The sequence below is a fragment of the Lissotriton vulgaris genome, chromosome 3_1 (assembly GCF_964263255.1).
Source record: "Lissotriton vulgaris chromosome 3_1, aLisVul1.2, whole genome shotgun sequence".
NCBI classification, from domain to species: Eukaryota; Metazoa; Chordata; class Amphibia; order Caudata; family Salamandridae; genus Lissotriton; species Lissotriton vulgaris.
The window spans coordinates 191,465,774-191,485,459 of record NC_141689.1 but is presented as its reverse complement, the minus strand read 5'-3'; the positions used below and the strand labels follow the sequence as shown (position 1 = coordinate 191,485,459).

Below are 19,686 nucleotides of genomic sequence, written 5' to 3'. Positions count from 1 at the left end.
AACACGCCCTCTAGAGTTTAGTCTAAAGACTGCTCTTGTCCATGCTACTAGGATAGCTGGTCTATAAGGTTGACTTACAACCAATCATCAATAAGGGTCGTTTGGACTGATACATAGCGATCACTAGAATAGCGAACATTGCATATCAGGCCAACTTCTCACACTCAAGGCCTAGCCGCCCTGCACAACACCATCACTTTCTCCCCCTACCGTGGCCACAGTAGGGGAAGAAACCATACCAACTTCTGGGGAGGTATCCTGACCACTGGCCTCACCCAACTCCTTCCTTCAGGCCGGCTCCTCAAGCTGGTCTGCCAAAGGGTCAACAGACCCCTCCAAGTTCTCCTCACCCTCCGCTGGTTGCCACTCAGGGCGATAGGGAACGCTAGGGTAGAACAGTGGTACAAAACTACCAGTTGGTGCCTGTAACGGCGCCGTTTCAAAGACGAGGGGGAGGCTGCCGTCGATGCCGGCCGGGGACACAACCGGCGTAGGAGGTGGCAGAGGCTTCGCCAGAGCTATCGGTGCCAGAGGAGGCGTGATGAGGTTGACCGGTATCTATCTGCATTCATGGAACCCTGCGGCACTGGGGTTGAAGTTGCCGGCATCGAAGGCCTAGAGCCCCCAGCCAAGTCCACGGGGCAGGAAGGCAGCGGACTTGGCCTGCCCAAAGATGGAGCGGAGAGCTTCGTAAAATGCACAAAGCTGGGCAGGGGACGCTCCGGCACCCAGGAATGGAGGGAAGCTCGGAGCTGAAGGACGACTACCTTCCGCTTCTCATGTCAGGGGACAGACGGGGAGAAGTCGAAGAGCGACTGTGCTTCGCCTTCTTCTTGTTCTTTGACTTAACTGAAGTATTCGATGAGGAGTGATGGTGAGGACTCCGCGACCGGTCCCGGGACCTCCCTCTCGACAGGGACTCTAGTGGCACGGAGCTGACTGCCGGGCCCCCAGAAGCTTTCAGGACTGCTCCCGCAAAGACTTCGGGTTCATTGTCCGACTGTCGGAGCATGACTTCAGGTCGCAGTCATGGTTCAGGCACCAGAGGCACACTAAGTGTGGGTCCGTGACCGACATCAACTTGTGACCGGAGTCACATGGTTTGAAGTTGGTCCAACAATGGGACTGTACTACGTGCCCCAGGAGTCTAAACACTCGAAAAAGAGGTTGATAAAAGTAAAAAAAAGTGCTAGTCAAAAAGTGACTAAGGGTACCGCTCTCTCTGGATCTGCGCTGGCTGCCGCGGAAAAAGAAAGAACTGATGTCTCAGTAGATACTGCAACATCATTCAGCGATCACGACGCAAGCGCGGAGTCGACCAAAGCCAACTACTGAAGCGCAAGGGTACTGCTGAAGACAAATTTTCCGGAGCCAGTCCAACGCCTGGCGGTAATCCTAAGGTAAGGAATCTATAAATAATAGTCTCTTTCAGATACCACTTTTCTGCAGCATCAATAAAAAGAACTGATCCATAAATAGGATTTGGCGGACTATACAGCCCTTAAGGGCTATTGGAAAGGGGCGACCATTCGGTCCCCCCGAACGTATGGTGGAGTACCTCGATCCCCCCGGGAAGCCATCTTGGGCGGGAGGCGAGTCTCGGCTGGTATGCCCGAAGCGGCGTAGCCGGGGCGCGCCTTTTCCCGCCCTAGAGTGGGCTGGCCTAGACACCGACGCGGCCGGCCACGCCCTCGGAGGCAGGCGGGGGCGGGTTCACGCCCACCCTGAAGACGGATAAAAGGAGCGGAAGCCCAAGAAAGCATCCTCTTGTTCCTGTGCTCTGAAGCTGCACCTCCCCGCTGCACGTGAGCTCGAGACGGAACGAAGAGCCAATTTTGAGCGTTGTAATCTTTCTTTTGTCTTACAGATATCCCGTCTGAGAATGCCCAAGAAAGTCGGAAAGCGGGTCGGTACCGAGGAGATGCTCCGCATGCTCATGAAGGAGATAGCCGATCTGAAGAAAAAGGTCGAGGCTAAGGACGGGGAGGGAGGATCGAAGCGGCCTTTGCAGGGAACGATCCCCGGTGGAAAAAGCAAGAGGCCCAGAAGGGGAGCACTTGGGGGAGAGACCCCGGTTCCCGAAACTCTACGAGAGGAGCCAACCCCGGTGCCGAAAGAGGGGAATCCATTCCCTGTGGTGGTCACCCCCGTGAACAGGGAGGATATGCCCCCCGAGTTAGCGGCACAATTGGCAGCGTGGTTGGGAAACGATAGCGAGGGCGCCACGGCTGACGACGCCCGAGCAGTAATGAGGCAACTGCGTGAATCTAGGGAGGCTGCGAAGGCGCCATCTTCTATTCCCCCGCAGGTCCCGGCGGCTGGAAGTACACCAGGCCCAAGTTCGGCGACAAGCGCGGGGTCTACTTCAGGTAAGAGGCCTTTGCCGATTGTGGGGGAGGAGTCTGTACCTTCTCGAAAGGAGAAGATTGCCCAGCACGTCCCACAAGAAATCAAGGAACGATCTGGGCGGATAAATATGTAAACATGTTTTCATTGCTTACCGATCATTATGAGATCGAACATGTGAAGAGTCAGAAGGAGCTCATGCATCCGAGTGTTTGGCGCGCAAAAATGGCCGCCTTTAAGGTCGACGAGACCATTGGTACTTGGGGCAGAGCGTGGGGTATTTTTACTTCCATCATGGGTGAGCGCAGGCCCGAGTTGTTGACAGAGTTACCCATTTATCAGTCACGCATTATGGAGTATTCTGTGGCATATGGGGGCAACCAGTGGTTCTGCTATGACAATCTGTTTAGAAAAGCTAAAGAGCACAACCCATTGTTGTCTTGGGATTGTTACGACTCCGTGTCTTGGCAGAAAATGGAGAGTACAGGGATGTTGAAGGTTCCATTGGTAGGGAGTAACGGGGGGGAATCCCCCCGCCAAAACTCTGGGACACCCTTTCGGACGGGTGCAGGTAACGAGTACCACTCGAAGCCGAGTGGCAACACAGGTAAAAGGGGGATCTGTTGGAATTTTAACAGAGGCAAATGTACTAGGCCCCAGGGGTCATGCAAATTCAGACATGAGTGTGGGGGGTGCGGGCAGCCATCCCATCCTGAGTCCATGTGCAGAGCCAAAACGGGTGATAACGGTGGTAAGGGAGGCGCCAAACAGGTCTAATATAGTCCGAGGGGCGCCTTTACCGACCCCGATTGATACCATGGCAATGATTCCTTGGCTCAGCGAATACCCGGATCATGCTTCCGCTGGGGTGTTACGGAACGGGTTTTCATATGGTTTCCGCATCCCAGTGGGGGATTTTCAGGGGTTACCAAACTGTAAGAATCAAATGTCGGTCTTACAGCACACGGCGGTGGTGCAGGTAAAGATTGAGAAAGAGGTGACTCGAGGTCGTGTCGCCGGTCCATTCGATTTGCCACCGGTTGCTAACTTTGTGTGTTCTCCTCTAGGGGTGGTCCCCAAGAAGGACCCGGGTGAGTTTCGGCTGATACATAATTTGTCAGCCCCACGTGGTCTTTCCGTGAATGACGCGATAGACCCGGAAGTATGTTCGGTGCGGTACGCATCCTTCGATGAGGCCGTTGCCATGTTGAATCGCCTGGGGCCCGGGACGCTGATGGCCAAATCGGACATCGAGTCAGCGTTCCGGTTGCTCCCGGTACACCCAGACGATCAGCGTCTCCTTGGTTTTCAGTTTCAGGGTCGCTTTTACATGGACAGATGTATGCCAATGGGATGCTCGATTTCATGTGCCTATTTCGAGAAGTTCAGTTGTTTTCTGCAGTGGGTATTCATGAGGAAGACAGGTTTTCAGCATGTTATGCATTATCTCGATGACTTTCTGTTTTTGGGGGCGGCCGGGGATTCTGAGTGTGGACAGGCTTTACATGAATTTTGTGTCCTAATGGATCAATTCGGTGTGCCATTGGCGCCAGGTAAGACTGTGGGTCCCTCGACCTTGATCGAGTTTCTGGGGATCGAGCTCGACTCGGTGGAAGGTTGTTTTCGATTACCCAAGGAAAAAGTGTTAAAATTCAGATTTTCCCTTGAGAAATGTATTCGTGCAACGAAAGTTAACCTGCATCAGTTGCAACAGGTGGTGGGTCAGTTGAATTTTGCCCTAAGAATAATGCCAATGGCGCGCCCTTTTTCCCGCTCGATTGCACAATCCATGGTCGGCTTGAAGGAAAGACATCATCGCACAAGACTCTCGGCAGAGGTTCGCCAGGACATGCGCATTTGGATTGCATTCCTGGCGGATTTCAATGGTCGAATTGTCTGGAACAAACCAGCGGTGTCTTCCGAGGAGTTGGGGCTCTGGACAGACTCGGCGGGGAGTATGGGTTTTGGCGCCATATTGGGTACACAATGGTCGGCTCAAAAATGGCCGTCATGGTGGCATGAGTGCGGGTTGACGAGCAACATTGCTTTTCTCGAACTGTTCCCTATTCTGGTGGCTTTGAAAACATGGCCAGAAGGGTTTAGGGATCACTCTGTGGTGTTCTGGTCTGATAACATGACCGTGGTTGAGTGTATCAATAGTCAGGCAGCACGATGCAAATTGATTCTGAGATTTCTCAAGGAAATTGTGTTGTTATGCATGCAACTGAATGTACTGTTTAGGGCGCGACACGTGCCGGGGGTGATGAACCAAGCGGCTGATGCGCTTTCTCGTTTCCGTATGCAGGCCTTCTGGGGTTTTCTGCCCACAGCGGACCCGGTGGCGGCACCCTTTCCCGAAGCTCTCTGGTCTCTCGTGCCCCGAACTACAAAACCTCGTGGGAGAGAGTTTAGCACCCAGGACGAGGAAGGCATATGAAGGGGCGTTCCGTTCCTATTGGGCCTTTTTGGGTACTGACGGGGGGGAGTTTTGAGGTCAGGAAGAGTTTGTAGTGAAATTCCTGCTCTCTTTACATCAGGCAGGCAAGTCAGTAGCTACGGCCCAGAGGCATCGGGCCGCCATTTCCTTTATGGCAAGGGCTCATGGGATCCAGGACCCGACAGCGTCTTTCGTTGTGCAGAAAGCGCTACGTGGGTGGCAACGCCTTGAGGGTCGCAGAGTAGACGATAGGCACCCGATAGGTCTGGATAGGTTGGCCCTGTTATTGTCCGTGCTACCGGTAACATGTTCATCCCAGTACGAGGCAGTGTTGTTCCGAGCCGCATTTGCATTAGCATTCCATGGGGCTATGCGGGTAAGCGTATTAGTGGCAAAGAACAAGCAGGATACGATGGGGGGACTGTGCCGGGAACACATTCAGGTCAGGGAGGAGACAATGACGGTCTCGTTTGTCAGGTCCAAATCCGATCAGGGTGCAATCGGGGACTGCGTAATCATCCAGAGGATCCCCGGGTCTTCCATGTGCCCTGTTGTGTGCGTAGAGGAATATTTAGCGCAGAGGGTGGCAGCATGGGGGGGGACCTTGTTGAGACACGCTGACGCCACCCCACTGACGAGGTTTCAGTTTCAGCGGGTGCTTGCGATGTCGATTTCGGCCGCGGGCTTGAACCCCGGCGACTTTGGGACCCATTCCTTTCGGATAGGGGCTGCTACAGAGGCTACAGCCAGGGGTCTGAATGTTGAACAAGTAAAACGTGTGGGGCGTTGGTCCTCGAACTGTTATAAGAGGTATGTGCGGTTGCACATGTTGTGAAGCTGTAATGATGTACTCACGCTTCTTGTTTTTGTTTGGTTTTTCAGTTGCGCAAGCCTACGAGGCGGGGCGGACTGTGCAGTCGACCCGACACCGGGGGGCCAGCGGTCAGACATCACCGGCTGTGAAAAAAGAGGTGTGGGTCGTGGGCCACTCATACGTGAGGCGTGCCGCGGACATATTCAAAGCAGGTGACATGATTCACGTGGCCGGGGAATACGGGTACAGTGTGTCCTTCTACGGTAAGGGCGGGCTCTGTATTGACCAGTTTCAATCATTTATTGAGGGTTTGTTAGGGCGGACGAGGTCACCGCCGTCTGTAGTCATAGTACATCTTGGGGGCAATGATTTGGTGGCCACTGGTAGACGACTTCTTCTTGAGGCGATGCTTTCCACGGTAAGTTGGTTGGCGAGAAGAGTTCCAGGGTGCACGATCGCATGGTCCCATATGATCCCACGGAAAGTGTGGCGGGGGGCTATTTCTGTTTCTGCTCTGAATCATTCAGTAAGGAAGATTAATAATAAAGTGAGTAGATTGTTCCGTTCAAGTACACTGCATTCTATTTCGCATGGTTGTATTAAAGGGGACAGTATGTATTTGGGGGATGGTGTTCATTTGTCCCGGATAGGGAACGAGTTACTCATAGGAGACCTGATAGCCTGGCTAAAGACGTTATGACATGACCTTTAGGCAGGAGTGTTGTGGGGGGTCCGGATAGCCGGTCAACTATCCGGCCTGTGGCGGTAAGGTCATGATCGGTGAGCAGTAATTCGAAGATCCCTATGAGGGGGCGTCACCCATTACGGATGGGAGCGCGCGGGGGAGGTGGCCAATTGGCCCCTCAACGGGGAGGCGGCCCTGTCTAAGGAGAGGCCGCCGGAAGGAAAGGAAAGGTGGTCAAGGCCCCTTCCTGGATAGGAGGGGCTACGGCCCCTCCTGGGGAATTTCCCGGGGCCAGGACATCTGCGACGGCAGATGGGTAAGTTGTGTGGGGTGCGGGAGGGGGTTTACGCTACCTTTTAGACACCTCACACGAGTCCTCGAACGACCGTTAAATGGCGTCGAGTGTATTGGGGCCCCCGTCAAGTACAAAGGGAAATTGGTAGATGCACTTGAGGTACGCCTCTGTGCGGTCACTCCTCTCACAAGTGAGGGGGGTATTTCTGGTTTAGGGATCTGACACCGGTTACGACCTTGCCGTTGGCCCTTAACGTTAGGATGTACAATTTCAAGTCAAATGTTTTGTAGGATGTTAGTTCGGCTAGGAGAACCTTTGTATTAGAGATCTGTTAAGGTTAGCCAAACATCGTAATGTGGAAATGAAATTGTACATAATATGAAACTGTTATTTTAATGTTTTAATTTTGTTTCATATTTTAATAAATACGGCCGGGAAGGGTGACTCCCTTCCCGCCTTCCAAAAGTTCAAGAACGGTTTCCGGTTTCCCAATTCTTGGGGATTGTGTTGAGAGGGGGTGGCGGGTATCTCAGCCATATAGGTCAGCCCTGGTATACAATGGTCAATTCCCGTATGATAAAGTACTTAAATAGTTACGGTCAGGATGAAGTCTTATCAAAAATCTCCAAGCTTTGCTGGGAATAAATCCTTGTTAGTAAGAAGAGTGTGCTAGAGACGTTCGTCACAGGGGAGGACCTTAAAGCTCTTCTTACAACATGGGGCTCAACTGAAAGATGGTCCCCCTTCCCTTGTTAACAGGAATTGAGGGAATCTGCCTAGAAAGTGGGTTAGACTACTTCTGGAGAAACACTGCAAGCATTAGGTCAAGGTAATTTATTTCCCTACTTGTCCTAGTTACCAGACCCTAATTTTGCAATGAAATATGAAAACAACATTGGGGTGCAATCCCATCTTTCCTAGCCCTGTTTGGAACAACAAGGTACGGAGTAAAAATGGTTTTTGGACATGTTCTCTCTATGCAAAATGCTCTGTATGCCATATTTTGTTGGCTGTACCTGTTATAAGTTTGCTTGTGTTAAGATCTTAAGACCTTTCTTTTTTAAATATTAGATACACTCCAGGTGGGTACGGTGGCACTACTGTCCGAGATACGGATATCGATGTTGCAGTGGGAATTGCATGTTTAATACAGTCAATCAAGTAGAGTTTTTCAATTGAGATTAGGGCAATTGGTTTTTAGTGTTTGTGGTTTTAAGACACGATTTTGTATGTACATGTGTCCCTATGAATTTCCTTTTACTACTACTGTTGGGAAATTGTCCTAGGAAGTTCTAGAAGAATTTGTCATTACGAAGCAACACCTGACAAGAATATGCCTTTGTGATGAGCTTCTGAGGAAAATTGTTCTTTGACATCTAAGTTACATCATGATGCCAAACGTCCTTATGTTTTATTACAGAAACCCTCAGGTGACTGGAGATGAAACGGAGGGAGTTTGCTTAGCCCCAATGCAAGCTTGTCCCTTTACCCTCTTAAGAGTGCGTTTTGAACATCCTAAGTGTACAGGAGGAGCTTGTTTTACAACCTGAAGTGGCGTTTCAGTTCATCTACAGATTGGTTCCATTAGCAATTCTTGTAGGGATCCTCAAGCATGTGAAAAATGTTTTCCCTTGAGGTTTTCTAATCCTAATGGAATAAGAGTCCTCAGAGGCATCATTATCAAAACATCCTCAAATATTCAATAGAATCCATGGCAGCATATTACAACCACCTACATCATTAATTCTTTGTTATTTCATGTACGCAAAGCAGCATTCTAAGTCATGATCTTGAGGAAGGCACACATTTTACATACCAGAAGAAAAATCAGACTGAGTCAACGCTGTATGAGATGCATGGCAAAATCAAAACAGTGTATTTGAACTTCACTCACCTCTCCAGTGAGTACTTGTAGTTTATACTGGAAACTGAGAATGAAGTCTTACAGTTTAGTCTGTGATCAATACATTTGTTCAATGTCTTTTGTAGCCGTGACCCAGTCAAGATGTATCAATAGTCTAAGCTGAAGCTATAACATGCCATTTTTACATTGCCAAACAGGATCAAAGTTGGAGCACCGAAGTTTCGCTCTGAATACATTTTAGAAATAAAATAATCTGGATGCAGACGCACAGTGGGTTTCAGCTATGTGATCAGGAGTCATTCTCAGAAGTGAAAGTTAAATGCTTGAAGTGAACAACTTGTAACATTTAAACATTAGCAACACATCAAGGCATCTACAGCATGTTGCACACTGGTGCTTTTAGTTATGGCAGTATCGAGTCCCACTTATATCACACTTTCCCTGACAAAATGAAGGCCAGGTATAGTTCTTGAAGCCTATACTAATAGTGACACAACCAATGGCACTTTGAGCGGTGACCTGCTTGGTCATTATCGGAAAAGAGCAGCAACTACCTACAGAAGCACCATGTAATAATCCATAGTAGAATATCTTGAATATAGAGAGACAAAAAAGAAGAAGCTAAGCCACAGTTGTATCTGCACAAGGAAAAACCCATTACACACCAAGAACAAAATAGCATTTACAAGAACTCTCCTGTCTACATGGTTTGCTATAACACCTGAAATTGTGCAAGGCGTTATGATCACTTGGAAACCTGAACTAGCTCAGAAATGGATGCACAACTTAAACTACTGCGACCGGTAAAAGTGCAATACATGGGGTAACTTATGACTCATTCTGCAGAAGACCAGTTTAGGTAAAGTTGAACTCATGTTCTTTTCTCAAATTAATTCAAGTCAATGTTTGGAAGATCTCAAAGCAATTCTCCAAGAATGCAAATGCTACTTACCAGTATGCATCTGTTCTTGGCATGTAGGGCTGCTGACATTCATATCTGTGCATAGTCCGCCACCTAGTGTTGGGTCCGGATGATTGCACATTGTTGTCCTGGAAGAGTCTTCGAAGTATCACGAGATAGGTGGCTCCTCCCCTGGACTACAGTGCGCATGGGCATCGCCTCCATCCCCAGATTGTTTTTAGCCATAGGCAGAGATGGAGTGAAGAAGTGAGTGATGACCATGCTATGAGCATATGTGTGTATATGAATACATACTGCAGCTGCTACAGGCGCCGGGGAGGAGGGTGGGCGATATGAATGTCAGCAGCCCTACATGCCAAGAACAGATGCATACTGGTAAGTAGCATTTGCAGTTCGAGGCATGTGGGCTGCTGAATTCATATCTGTGCATAGAATACATAGCAGTCCCTCCATTAGCGGCGGCCGCCCGTGCCAGCTGCAGCAGTCTGAAAAAGCGTTTTTAGAACAGCCTGACCAACAGCTGCCTGTTGTTTTGAATGCACGTCTACGCAGTAGTGCTTGGTGAAAGTATGAGTGGTAGACCATGTGGCTGCTCTACAGATGTCTTCTAAGGGAATGTTACCTAAGAACGCCATAGAGGCCCCCAGCTTCCTAGTGGAGTGGGCCCTCGGTGGGATAGTGAGAGTGCGCTTAGCTTTAGCGTAGCATATCTGAATGCACTTTACTATCCATCTAGCTATTCCTGCTTTGGAGATTGCATTTCCCTTGTGTTGTGTGGCAAAAGCAACAAAGAGTTGTTTGGTTTTGCGGAAATCTTTTGTCCTGTCCACATAATACATCAAGGCTCTTTTTACATCAAGTGTGTGGAGCATCCGCTCCGCCAGCGTCTCTGGGTTTTGGAAGAACACCGGCAATTCAATTGTTTGGTTTATGTGAAACTGCGAGACCACTTTGGGTAAGAACTTAGGGTTAGTGCGGAGCACCACCCTGTTGGCATGTACCTGGAAGAAAGGTTCTTGGATGGTGAGCGCCTGCAGCTCGCTCACCCTCCGTAGCGATGTGATTGCTACCAAGAACGCCACCTTCCAGGTCAAAAACTGCAGCTCGCAAGAGTGTAGTGGCTCAAAGGGAGGACCCATCAGCCTTGTAAGAACCACATTGAGGTTCCATTCTGGAGCTGGTGGAGTCCTTGGTGGAATGACTCTTTTGAGCCCTTCCAGAAAAGCCTTGATAGCAGGGACCTTAAAGAGTGACAGGTGCTGTCTATTTTGGAGGTATGCTGCCATAGCCGACAGGTGAATGCGGATGGAAGAGTACGCTAGATTACACCGATACAGGTGAAAGAGGTAGCATATGATGTTGTGAATGGAAGCGTCTAGCGGGTCAATGCTGTGCTCCACGCAGTAGACGACAAACCTCTTCCATTTAGCCGCATAGCAAGCTCTAGTAGTGGGCTTTCTCGCCTCCCGAATGATGTCCATGCAGTCGGGAGGAAGATTGAGATAGCCGAACTCTAGGACCTCAGGAGCCAGATCGCCAGGTTGAGCTGTTGCGGATCTGGGTGCTGAATGTCGCCATGGCTCTGCGTCAAAAGGCTGGGAGTGAGATGAAGCCGTTGATGCGGTACCACGGAGAGTTCCAGAAACGTGGTGTACCATGGTTGGCGAGCCCACGTTGGAGCAACCAGGATGAGCGTCATCGAGTGTTGCCTGAGCTTGCGTGCCACCAGCGGTATCAGAGGCGCTGGGGGAAAAGCGTACGCAAATCTGCCTGACCAGTTCATCCACATCGCATTGCCCTGTGATTGGGGGTGTGGGAACCTGGCGGCGAAGCTTTGGCATTTTGCGTTCTCCTTTGTGGCGAACAGGTCTATCTCTGGATGACCCCACCTTTGGAAGTACGGTTGGAGTACTGATGGATGTAACTCCCACTCGTGCATCTGATGGCTGTGCCTGCTGAGCAGATCCGCCATCTGGTTGTCCTTGCCTGGGAGATGTTCTGCCATGAGGAAGATGTTCCTCTGAATGGCCCACTTCCACATGCTCTGAGCCAGATGAGACAGCTGTGGAGAGTGTGTCCCCCCTTGCTTCTGGATGTAGTACATGGCCGTCATGTTGTCCGTCCGGATCAACACGACCTTGTTGCACAGATGTACTTTGAACGCCTTTAAGGCCATGAAGATTGCCATCAGTTCCAACACGTTGATGTGCATCTTCCTCTGCTGAAGTGTCCATAGTCCCTGCACCGTGTAATGGAGTACATGCGCTCCCCATCCCTGGAGAGAGGCGTCCGTTGTCAGGATGATCTGTGGGACAAGCTCTTGGAATGGTCGGCCCTTGCAAAGGTTTTGTGGGTTCCACCAATGCAGAGAGTTGTACGCCCGACCGCTCACCAACACTAGGTCTGTCAGTTGCCCATGAGCCTGAGTCCACTGACGTGCCAGGCACTCCTGAAGCGGACCCATATGTAGTCTCGCGTGCGGGACAATGGAGATGCAGGAGGCCATCATGCCTATCAACTGCATGAACACCCTCGCTGGAAGCGAGGTCTGGGGTCTGAATCGTTGGATCAGCGCCTGGATACCGGCGATTCTCACTGAACTCGGCTGCGCAGTGGCCGCCAGAGTATCGATCGTCGCGCCCAGATACTGTCGCACGTGGGCGGGCTGGAGATGGGACTTTGGGTAGTTCAGAGAGAATCCCAGATCGTGCAGGAGGTGAATGGTGCGTGACACGTGGTCTACGCACTGCTGTTCCGTCTTTGCCTGAATAAGCCAGTCGTCTAGGTATGGGAAGACATGGACGTGCTGGCGACGGAGATGCGCTGCTACAGTCGCTAGGCATTTGGTGAAAACTCTCGGTGCCGTGGTGACCCCGAACGGCAGGACTCTGAACTGGTAATGCTGGTCTAAGATCTTGAATCTGAGATACTTCCTGTGTGAAGGATGCAGGGGAATATGGAAATATGCATCCTTCAGATCCAGCGTTGCTAGGAAGTCCCCCTGTTGAAGCAGGGGAAGCACCTGCTGCAATGTGAGCATATGGAAGTGCTCTGAGTTGATGTACCAATTCAGGGGCCTGAGGTCCAGGATCGGCCTGAGTGATCCGTCCTTTTTGGGGATTAGAAAATACAGGGAGTAAACCCCTGTTCCCCGTTCTTGCAATGGAACGAGCTCTATCGCCCCTTTTTGCAGCATGATTAGTACTTCTTGCTGCAACAAGGTCAAGTGCTCGCCGGACATAGCACGGCCTCTTGGTGGTATGTCCGGTGGATTGGACGTAAGTTCTAGACAGTACCCGTACTGGATAAGAGACCTCACCCACCTGTCCGTGGTGATGGACCTCCACGCCGGCAGGAACTGCTGTAGTCTCCCCCCGACAGGTGTTGTGTGATCGGGGGGAAGTGACAAGACGTCACTGCTTGTTGGAGGCGGTGGACCTGGAGGCGTTGTTTCCACGTCCTCTGCCCTTGATGTTATTGCCTCTGTAGCCACCCCTGCCCTTGTTGTTGTTATACGAGGACTGGGTGTTACCCTTGTAGTACTGCGTGGTCTGGGGTGCCTGGCCTCTTGAGGTGCCTCTTGAATTGGAGCGGCGAAAAGAACCACCCCGAAACTGCTGACTTTGTAAAGCCCCCATAGACTTGGCAGTTTCGGTATCTTTCTTCATTTTTTCTAGGGAGGCATCCACCTCAGGGCCGAACAGATGGTCAGGATTCACCGCCTGACCCAGTAATGTGGTTTGTATGTCGGGCTTGAACCCAGAAATTCGAAGCCAGGCATGGCGTCTGAGTAATACGCTTGTATTGATAGCCCTGGAGGCAGTGTCTGCTACATCTAGGGCACATTTAATGGATGCATTAGTAATGAGTTTACCCTCCTGAATGAGCATCTCCCCCGCCTCCTTGTATTGGTCAGGCAAATGTTGTAGGATGGCCTCTAACGTGTCATAATGGGCCCTATCATAACGGGCAAGCAGGGCTTGAGTGTTAGAGATCCTCCAGATGTTTGCTGCCTGTGCAGCAATGCGTTTGCCTGATGCCTCAAAGATCTTCGACTCTTTGTCTGGGGGAGGAGCATCACCAGTAGACTGCGAATTCGCCCTCTTCCGAGCGTTGGACACCACCAGGGAGTCCAATGGCAAATGTCCCTTAATATACGTGGGATCCGTGGGCGCCGCCTTATACTTCCTGTCGATGCGAGGATTGACCACCCGCGCCCGGGTGGGCTCCTTGAATACCTCCTGTGCATGCTTCAGCACCCCTTTGAGCATAGGTAGCGTCTTGACCTGCTTTTCGGCTACCGAGAAGGTGTCGACCAAGAAGTCCGCATCCACCGGGTCTGAGTGCAGTTCGACGTCATGGTTCGCTGCAGCTCTCTCTATTAATGCATTAAACGCCGCCGAGTCCTCCGTCGGGGACGTCTTCGTGGCGAAAAGATGAGTGTCCTGACCTGACTGCAGGTCGTCTGTGTCGCCTCCTGCCGTCCAGGGCACCTGCTCCTCGTCCGGATCCGAGTACGCAGGATAGTTGTACTCGTCATTCTCCTCGTCCACGTCAGGCACTGGGGAATGGGCCGGCGAGCGTTCCATGGCTTGTGGAGACAGAGGTTCCATCAGAGCCGAAGAGTCCGCAGAGTACTTTTTGCTCTTAAGTGGAATCCTAAAAGGTTCCAATGGCGGCTCCGACGTAATCTTCCGTTTGAGGAGCGACAATTTTCCGGTGTTGGCGTCGATCGTCACCTCTCGACGTTCCTCCACCGCGAGGGGTTGGAGCCGAAGCTTCGATACCACCAAGGCAGCCTTCGGCGTCAATACTTCCTGAGAATGTCCGCTCTGCGTAGGCGCGAAGGCCTTCGGCGCCGACTTGGGAGGAAGGGTAAAACGGATGGGCGGTTGTTCCTTGGCAGGCTTCGGCGTGGGCCTGGGCACGACAGTGTCCTGGCTGGGAACCACAGTGGACTGTCGGATCCGCTTCAAGGATTCTCCCACCTTCTTAGTAAGGGATGCCGAGGGCTGAACCGTCTCGAGCGACTCTTCGCCTCCGAGAGCCCGGTCGTCGTCAGGCCTCTTCTTCGGTGCCGACGCCCCCTGGCCTGTCGCACCGTCAGCGTGACGCTTCTTCGAAGCCGTCTTCGGGTCCGCAACACCTCTCGGCGCCGACGCAGCCGCGTCGGAAGTCTTCACCTTCGGTGCCGACCCAGAAGACTTCGGGTCGGCCATTTTTGCGCGGCTCTTGTGGTCGGCCATCTTGGCGTGGCTCTTCGAGTCGGCCATTTTGGGTTTCGTGGAAGTTGACGCCTCCAGAACCTTCTTCACCAACGCCAGTTTCGGTTTCGTTTTCGCATCTGAGGGTGCGGAACCGGTTGCCTTCACTTTCGTTTTCTTGCCAGAAATGTCCGTGACCGGGCCCGGAGGCGGGGACGTAGGACTTATAGTAAGATCTCGGGTAAGGCCCGAAGGCGATCCCTCGACCTGGGCCGTAGAACGGGGGGAAACCCCGGAGTCCGTTTGGGGATGCTCTTCCTCCGAGCTATCTCCCATCGCGGCACAAATCAGTTCGTCGTCCCCTACCTCACCGGAGACTTCGTCGCAGGCCTCCTCGTCCGCGTCGTAGGCCTCTTCCTCGGACGCGGGGCCAGAGTCCGACTCTTGCACGTCGGCCTCCTCCTCGATCGATTCCTGAACGATGTCATCAGGTGGGGGTGCCGAAGCCGACAACTGTGCCTGGAGTCGATTAGCCCGGCGAATCCTCAAAGTTTTCTTACTCCTAAACTTTGAACACGCCATGCAGGTGTCTTCACGGTGATCCGGTGACAAGCATGTGTTGCACACAGGGTGCACGTCGAGGTGCGAATATTTCGAGTGACATAGCGGACACTTCTTGAATGGAGTCCGCTCCATCGCAAATGCGGTAGTGTAGGCCCGTCCGCGTCGAAGCACGTGGAAGGGCAGTAGGAGATAGGAGCTGAGAGTCAGTAAGAGAACCCGAACGCAACAATACCGACGCCCAGCCTACAGACCTTTTGGTCTCAAGTGAAATCGAACAACTATCGGTTCCGAAGGAGGGAACCGAAAACACATCCGAACCCTATGGCGGAAAAAAACAATCTGGGGATGGAGGCGATGCCCATGCGCACTGTAGTCCAGGGGAGGAGCCACCTATCTCGTGATACTTCGAAGACTCTTCCAGGACAACAATGTGCAATCATCCGGACCCAACACTAGGTGGCGGACTATGCACAGATATGAATTCAGCAGCCCACATGCCTCGAACTGGTAGTTTATATGTGTATAGACAATGATCAATAAAAAGCCATTAGCAAAAAGAACTACATGGGTTATTTAACGTCAAGGCTACCAGAAATATCTGGTTGATATTCCATTTTGTTGTCAAAGATTCAGATACAGCCATGGCAAATCACTATTTCCAGTAAATGTAATACCTTAGGAAACATACAAAACTTTAAATGAATTCAATCAAGACTTCAGTAAACTGATGACAGCCATTGTATACCTGAAGATACCAAAGGAGGTGGCCGTGTAGTAGCAGGCGGCATCGACACACTGGAAACATTGAGTGCAAGGCTGGTGGTAGTGTTCAAACTGTTTGCTATGCTGACAGACGTAGAGGCACTGCTTGGAGATGTTGACGCAGTGCAAAAGGTTGCTGCAGGCTGAAGTGAAGTTGTGTTTTCAACAGTAGTGAGCTAGACAAAAGGGTACATTGGAACAGGTTAGTGAATCAAGTAATTTACTGTGATGTAAGCGGTACCTAAATGCAATACTAATACAGGATTTATCACATACTTACACAAGTAACATTAGCAAGCCTTAGATCAATGTTTCCTTTGTTCTTTGCAAACTTTCATGTTTAATCCACAATATTTTTTTCCTAGATTCCCTAACACCAGTGGGTGGTTAACCCCTTGCAAGCTGATGACGAACCCCAGCCGTCATGCACTACGGTGCTCGTGTGCTGATGACGGCTGGGGTTCGTCATGGCCCGCCCCTGTTCATTTGTTTACCGCACAGGGGCGGAAACGGGCCAGCAGTGAAGGGGTTAAAGGATAATGTTACTTACCCAGTAAGCATATGTTCTTGGCATGTAGAACTGTAGGTTTACATGCTTTGCATACTCCTGCCATCTAGTGTTGGGTCCGGATGCTTTAAAGTTGTTTTTCTTCAAAAAAGTCTTTCCTAGTCACGAGGTAAGGTGACTCCTGCTTTCAGTGACAGTGTGCATGGTCATCGACTCCATTGTTTGATTGTTTTCCCACAGGAGGGTGAGAGTGGATTAAGTATAGTGTAGAGTAGTCCATGCGTATGAATTGCAAATGCTACTTACCAGTATGCATCTGTTCTTGGCATGTAGGGCTGCTGACATTCATATCTGTGCATAGATCGCCACCTAGTGTTGGGTCCGGATGATTGCACATTGTTGTCCTGGAAGAGTCTTCGAAGTATCACGAGATAGGTGGCTCCTCCCCCGGACTACAGTGCGCATGGGCATCGCCTCCATCCCCAGATTGTTTTTAGCCATTGGCAGAGATGGAGTGAAGAATGTGAGTGATGACCATGCTATGAGCATATGTATGTATATGATAAAAATCTGCAGCTGCTACAGGCGCCGGGGAGGAGGGTGGGCGATATGAATGTCAGCAGCCCTACATGCCAAGAACAGATGCATACTGGTAAGTAGCATTTGCAGTTCGAGGCATGTGGGCTGCTGAATTCATATCTGTGCATAGAATACATAGCAGTCCCTCCATTAACGGCGGCCGCCCGTGCCAGCTGCAGCAGTCTTTTAGAACAGCCTGACCAACAGCTGCCTGCTGTTTGGAATGTACGTCTACACAGTAGTGTTTAGTGAAAGTATGTGTGATAGACCATGTGGCTGCTCTACAGATATCTTCTAAGGGAATGTTACCTAGGAAAGCCATAGAGGCCCCCAACTTCCTGGTGGAGTGGGCCCTTGGTGGGATAGTGAGAGTGCGTTTAGCTTTAGCGTAACAGATCTGGATGCACTTTACTATCCACCTAGCAATCCCCGCTTTGGAGATTGCGTTTCCCTTGTGGTGAGTAGCAAAAGCAACAAAAAGTTGTTTGGTTTTGCGGAAATCTTTTGTCCTGTCTACGTAATACATCAAGGCCCTCTTAACATCAAGGGTGTGGAGCATGCGCTCCGCCAGCGTCTCTGGGTTTTGGAAAAACACTGGCAATTCGATCGTCTGGTTAATGTGGAATTGTGATACCACCTTGGGCAGGAATTTAGGGTTAGTGCGGAGCACCACCCTGTTAGCATGTACCTGGAAGAAAGGTTCTTGGATGGTGAGCGCCTGCAGCTCGCTAACCCTCCTAAGCGATGTAATCGCTACTAAGAACGCAACCTTCCAAGTCAGAAACTGAAGCTCGCAAGAGTGCAGTGGCTCAAAGGGAGGACCCATCAGCCTTGTAAGAACCACATTGAGGTTCCATTCTGGAGCTGGTGGGGTCCTTGGTGGAATGACCCTTTTGAGTCCTTCCCGAAAGGCCTTGATAGCAGGGACCTTAAAGAGTGACAGGTGCTGCCTATTCTGGAGGTATGCTGCCATAGCAGACAGGTGAATACGGATGGAAGAGTACGCTAGATTGCATTGATACAGGTGGAAAAGGTAACAGATGATATTCTGAATGGAAGCATCTAGCGGGTCAATACTGTGGTTAGCACAGTAGATGACAAACCTCTTCCATTTAGCCGCATAACAAGCTCTAGTAGTGGGCTTCCTTGCCTCCCGAATGATGTCCATACAATCGGGGGGAAGATTGAGGTAGCCAAACTCTAGGACTTCAGGAGCCAGATCGCCAGGTTGAGCTGTTGCGGATCTGGGTGCTGAATGTCGCCATGGCTCTGCGTCAGAAGGCTGGGAGTGAGATGAAGCCTCTGATGCGGTACCACGGAGAGTTCCAGAAACGTGGTGTACCATGGTTGGCGAGCCCACGTCGGAGCAACCAGGATGAGCGTCATCGAGTGCTGCCGGAGCTTGCGTGCCACCAGCGGTATCAGAGGTGCTGGGGGAAAAGCGTACGCAAATCTGCCTGACCAGTTCATCCACATCGCATTGCCCTGTGATTGCGGGTGTGGGAACCTGGCGGCGAAGTTTCGGCATTTTGCGTTCTCCTTTGTGGCAAATAGGTCTATCTCTGGATGACCCCACCTTTGGAAGTACGGTTGGAGTACTGATGGATGTATCTCCCACTCGTGCATCTGATGGCTGTGCCTGCTGAGCAGATCCGCCATTTGATTGTCCTTGCCCGGGAGATGCTCTGCCATGAGGAAGATGTTCCTCTGAATGGCCCACTTCCACATGCTCTGAGCCAGATGAGACAGCTGTGGAGAGTGTGTGCCTCCCTGCTTCTGGATGTAGTACATGGCCGTCATGTTGTCCGTCCGGATCAACACGACCTTGTTGCACAGATGTACTTTGAACGCCTTTAAGGCCATGAAGATTGCCATCAGTTCCAACACATTGATGTGCATCTTCCTTTGCTGCAGTGTCCATAGTCCCTGCACCGTGTAGTGGAGTACATGCGCTCCCCAACCCTGGAGAGAAGCGTCCGTTGTCAGGACAATCTGTGGGACAGGCTCTTGGAATGGTCGGCCTTTGCAAAGGTTTTGTGGATTCCACCAATGCAGAGAGTTGTATGCCCGACCGCTCACCAACACTAGGTCTGTCAGTTGCCCACGAGCCTGAGTCCACTGACGTGCTAGGCACTCCTGAAGCGGACGCATGTGTAGTCTCGCGTGCGGGACAATGGAGATGCAGGAGGCCATCATGCCTATCAACTGCATGAACACCTTCGCTGGAAGAGAGTGCTGGGGTCTGAATCGTTGAATCAGCGCCTGGATACTGGCGATTCTCACTGAATTTGGCTGCGCAGTGGCTGCCAGAGTGTCGATTGTCGCGCCCAGATACTGTCGCATGTGGGCGGGATGGAGATGGGACTTGGGGTAGTTCAGAGAGAAACCCAGATCGTGCAGGAGATGAATGGTGCGTGACACATGGTCTACGCACTGTCGTTCCGTCCTTGCCTGAATGAGCCAGTCGTCCAGGTAAGGAAAGACGTGGACGTGCTGGCGACGGAGATGCGCCGCCACAGTCGCTAGGCACTTCGTGAATACCCTTGGTGCCGTGGTGACCCCGAACGGCAGGACCTTGAACTGGTAATGCTGGTCTAAGATCGTGAATCTGAGATACTTTCTGTGGGAAGGATGCAGGGGGATATGAAAATAGGCATCTTTCAGATCCAGCGTAGCCAGAAAATCCCCTTGCTGAAGCAGGGGAAG

At 51.2% G+C, this 19,686-nt stretch overlaps 1 protein-coding gene and 1 pseudogene across 4 annotated transcripts in view; both read right to left on the bottom strand.

The window, feature by feature from the left end:
• Positions 1–19,686, bottom strand: part of UBAP2 (ubiquitin associated protein 2) — a 1,436,418-nt gene that overhangs the window by 423,533 nt on the left and 993,199 nt on the right. For all 4 annotated transcript variants that reach the window (XM_086960301.1, XM_086960303.1, XM_086960302.1 and 1 more), the window contains exon 19: positions 15,877–16,069. In XM_086960301.1, coding sequence (XP_086816427.1) covers positions 15,877–16,069 — 193 coding nt within the window. The remainder of the gene's footprint in view (positions 1–15,876; positions 16,070–19,686) is intronic.
• LOC147726203 (uncharacterized) overlaps positions 16,097–19,686 on the bottom strand; it is a 94,744-nt pseudogene continuing 91,154 nt past the window's right edge.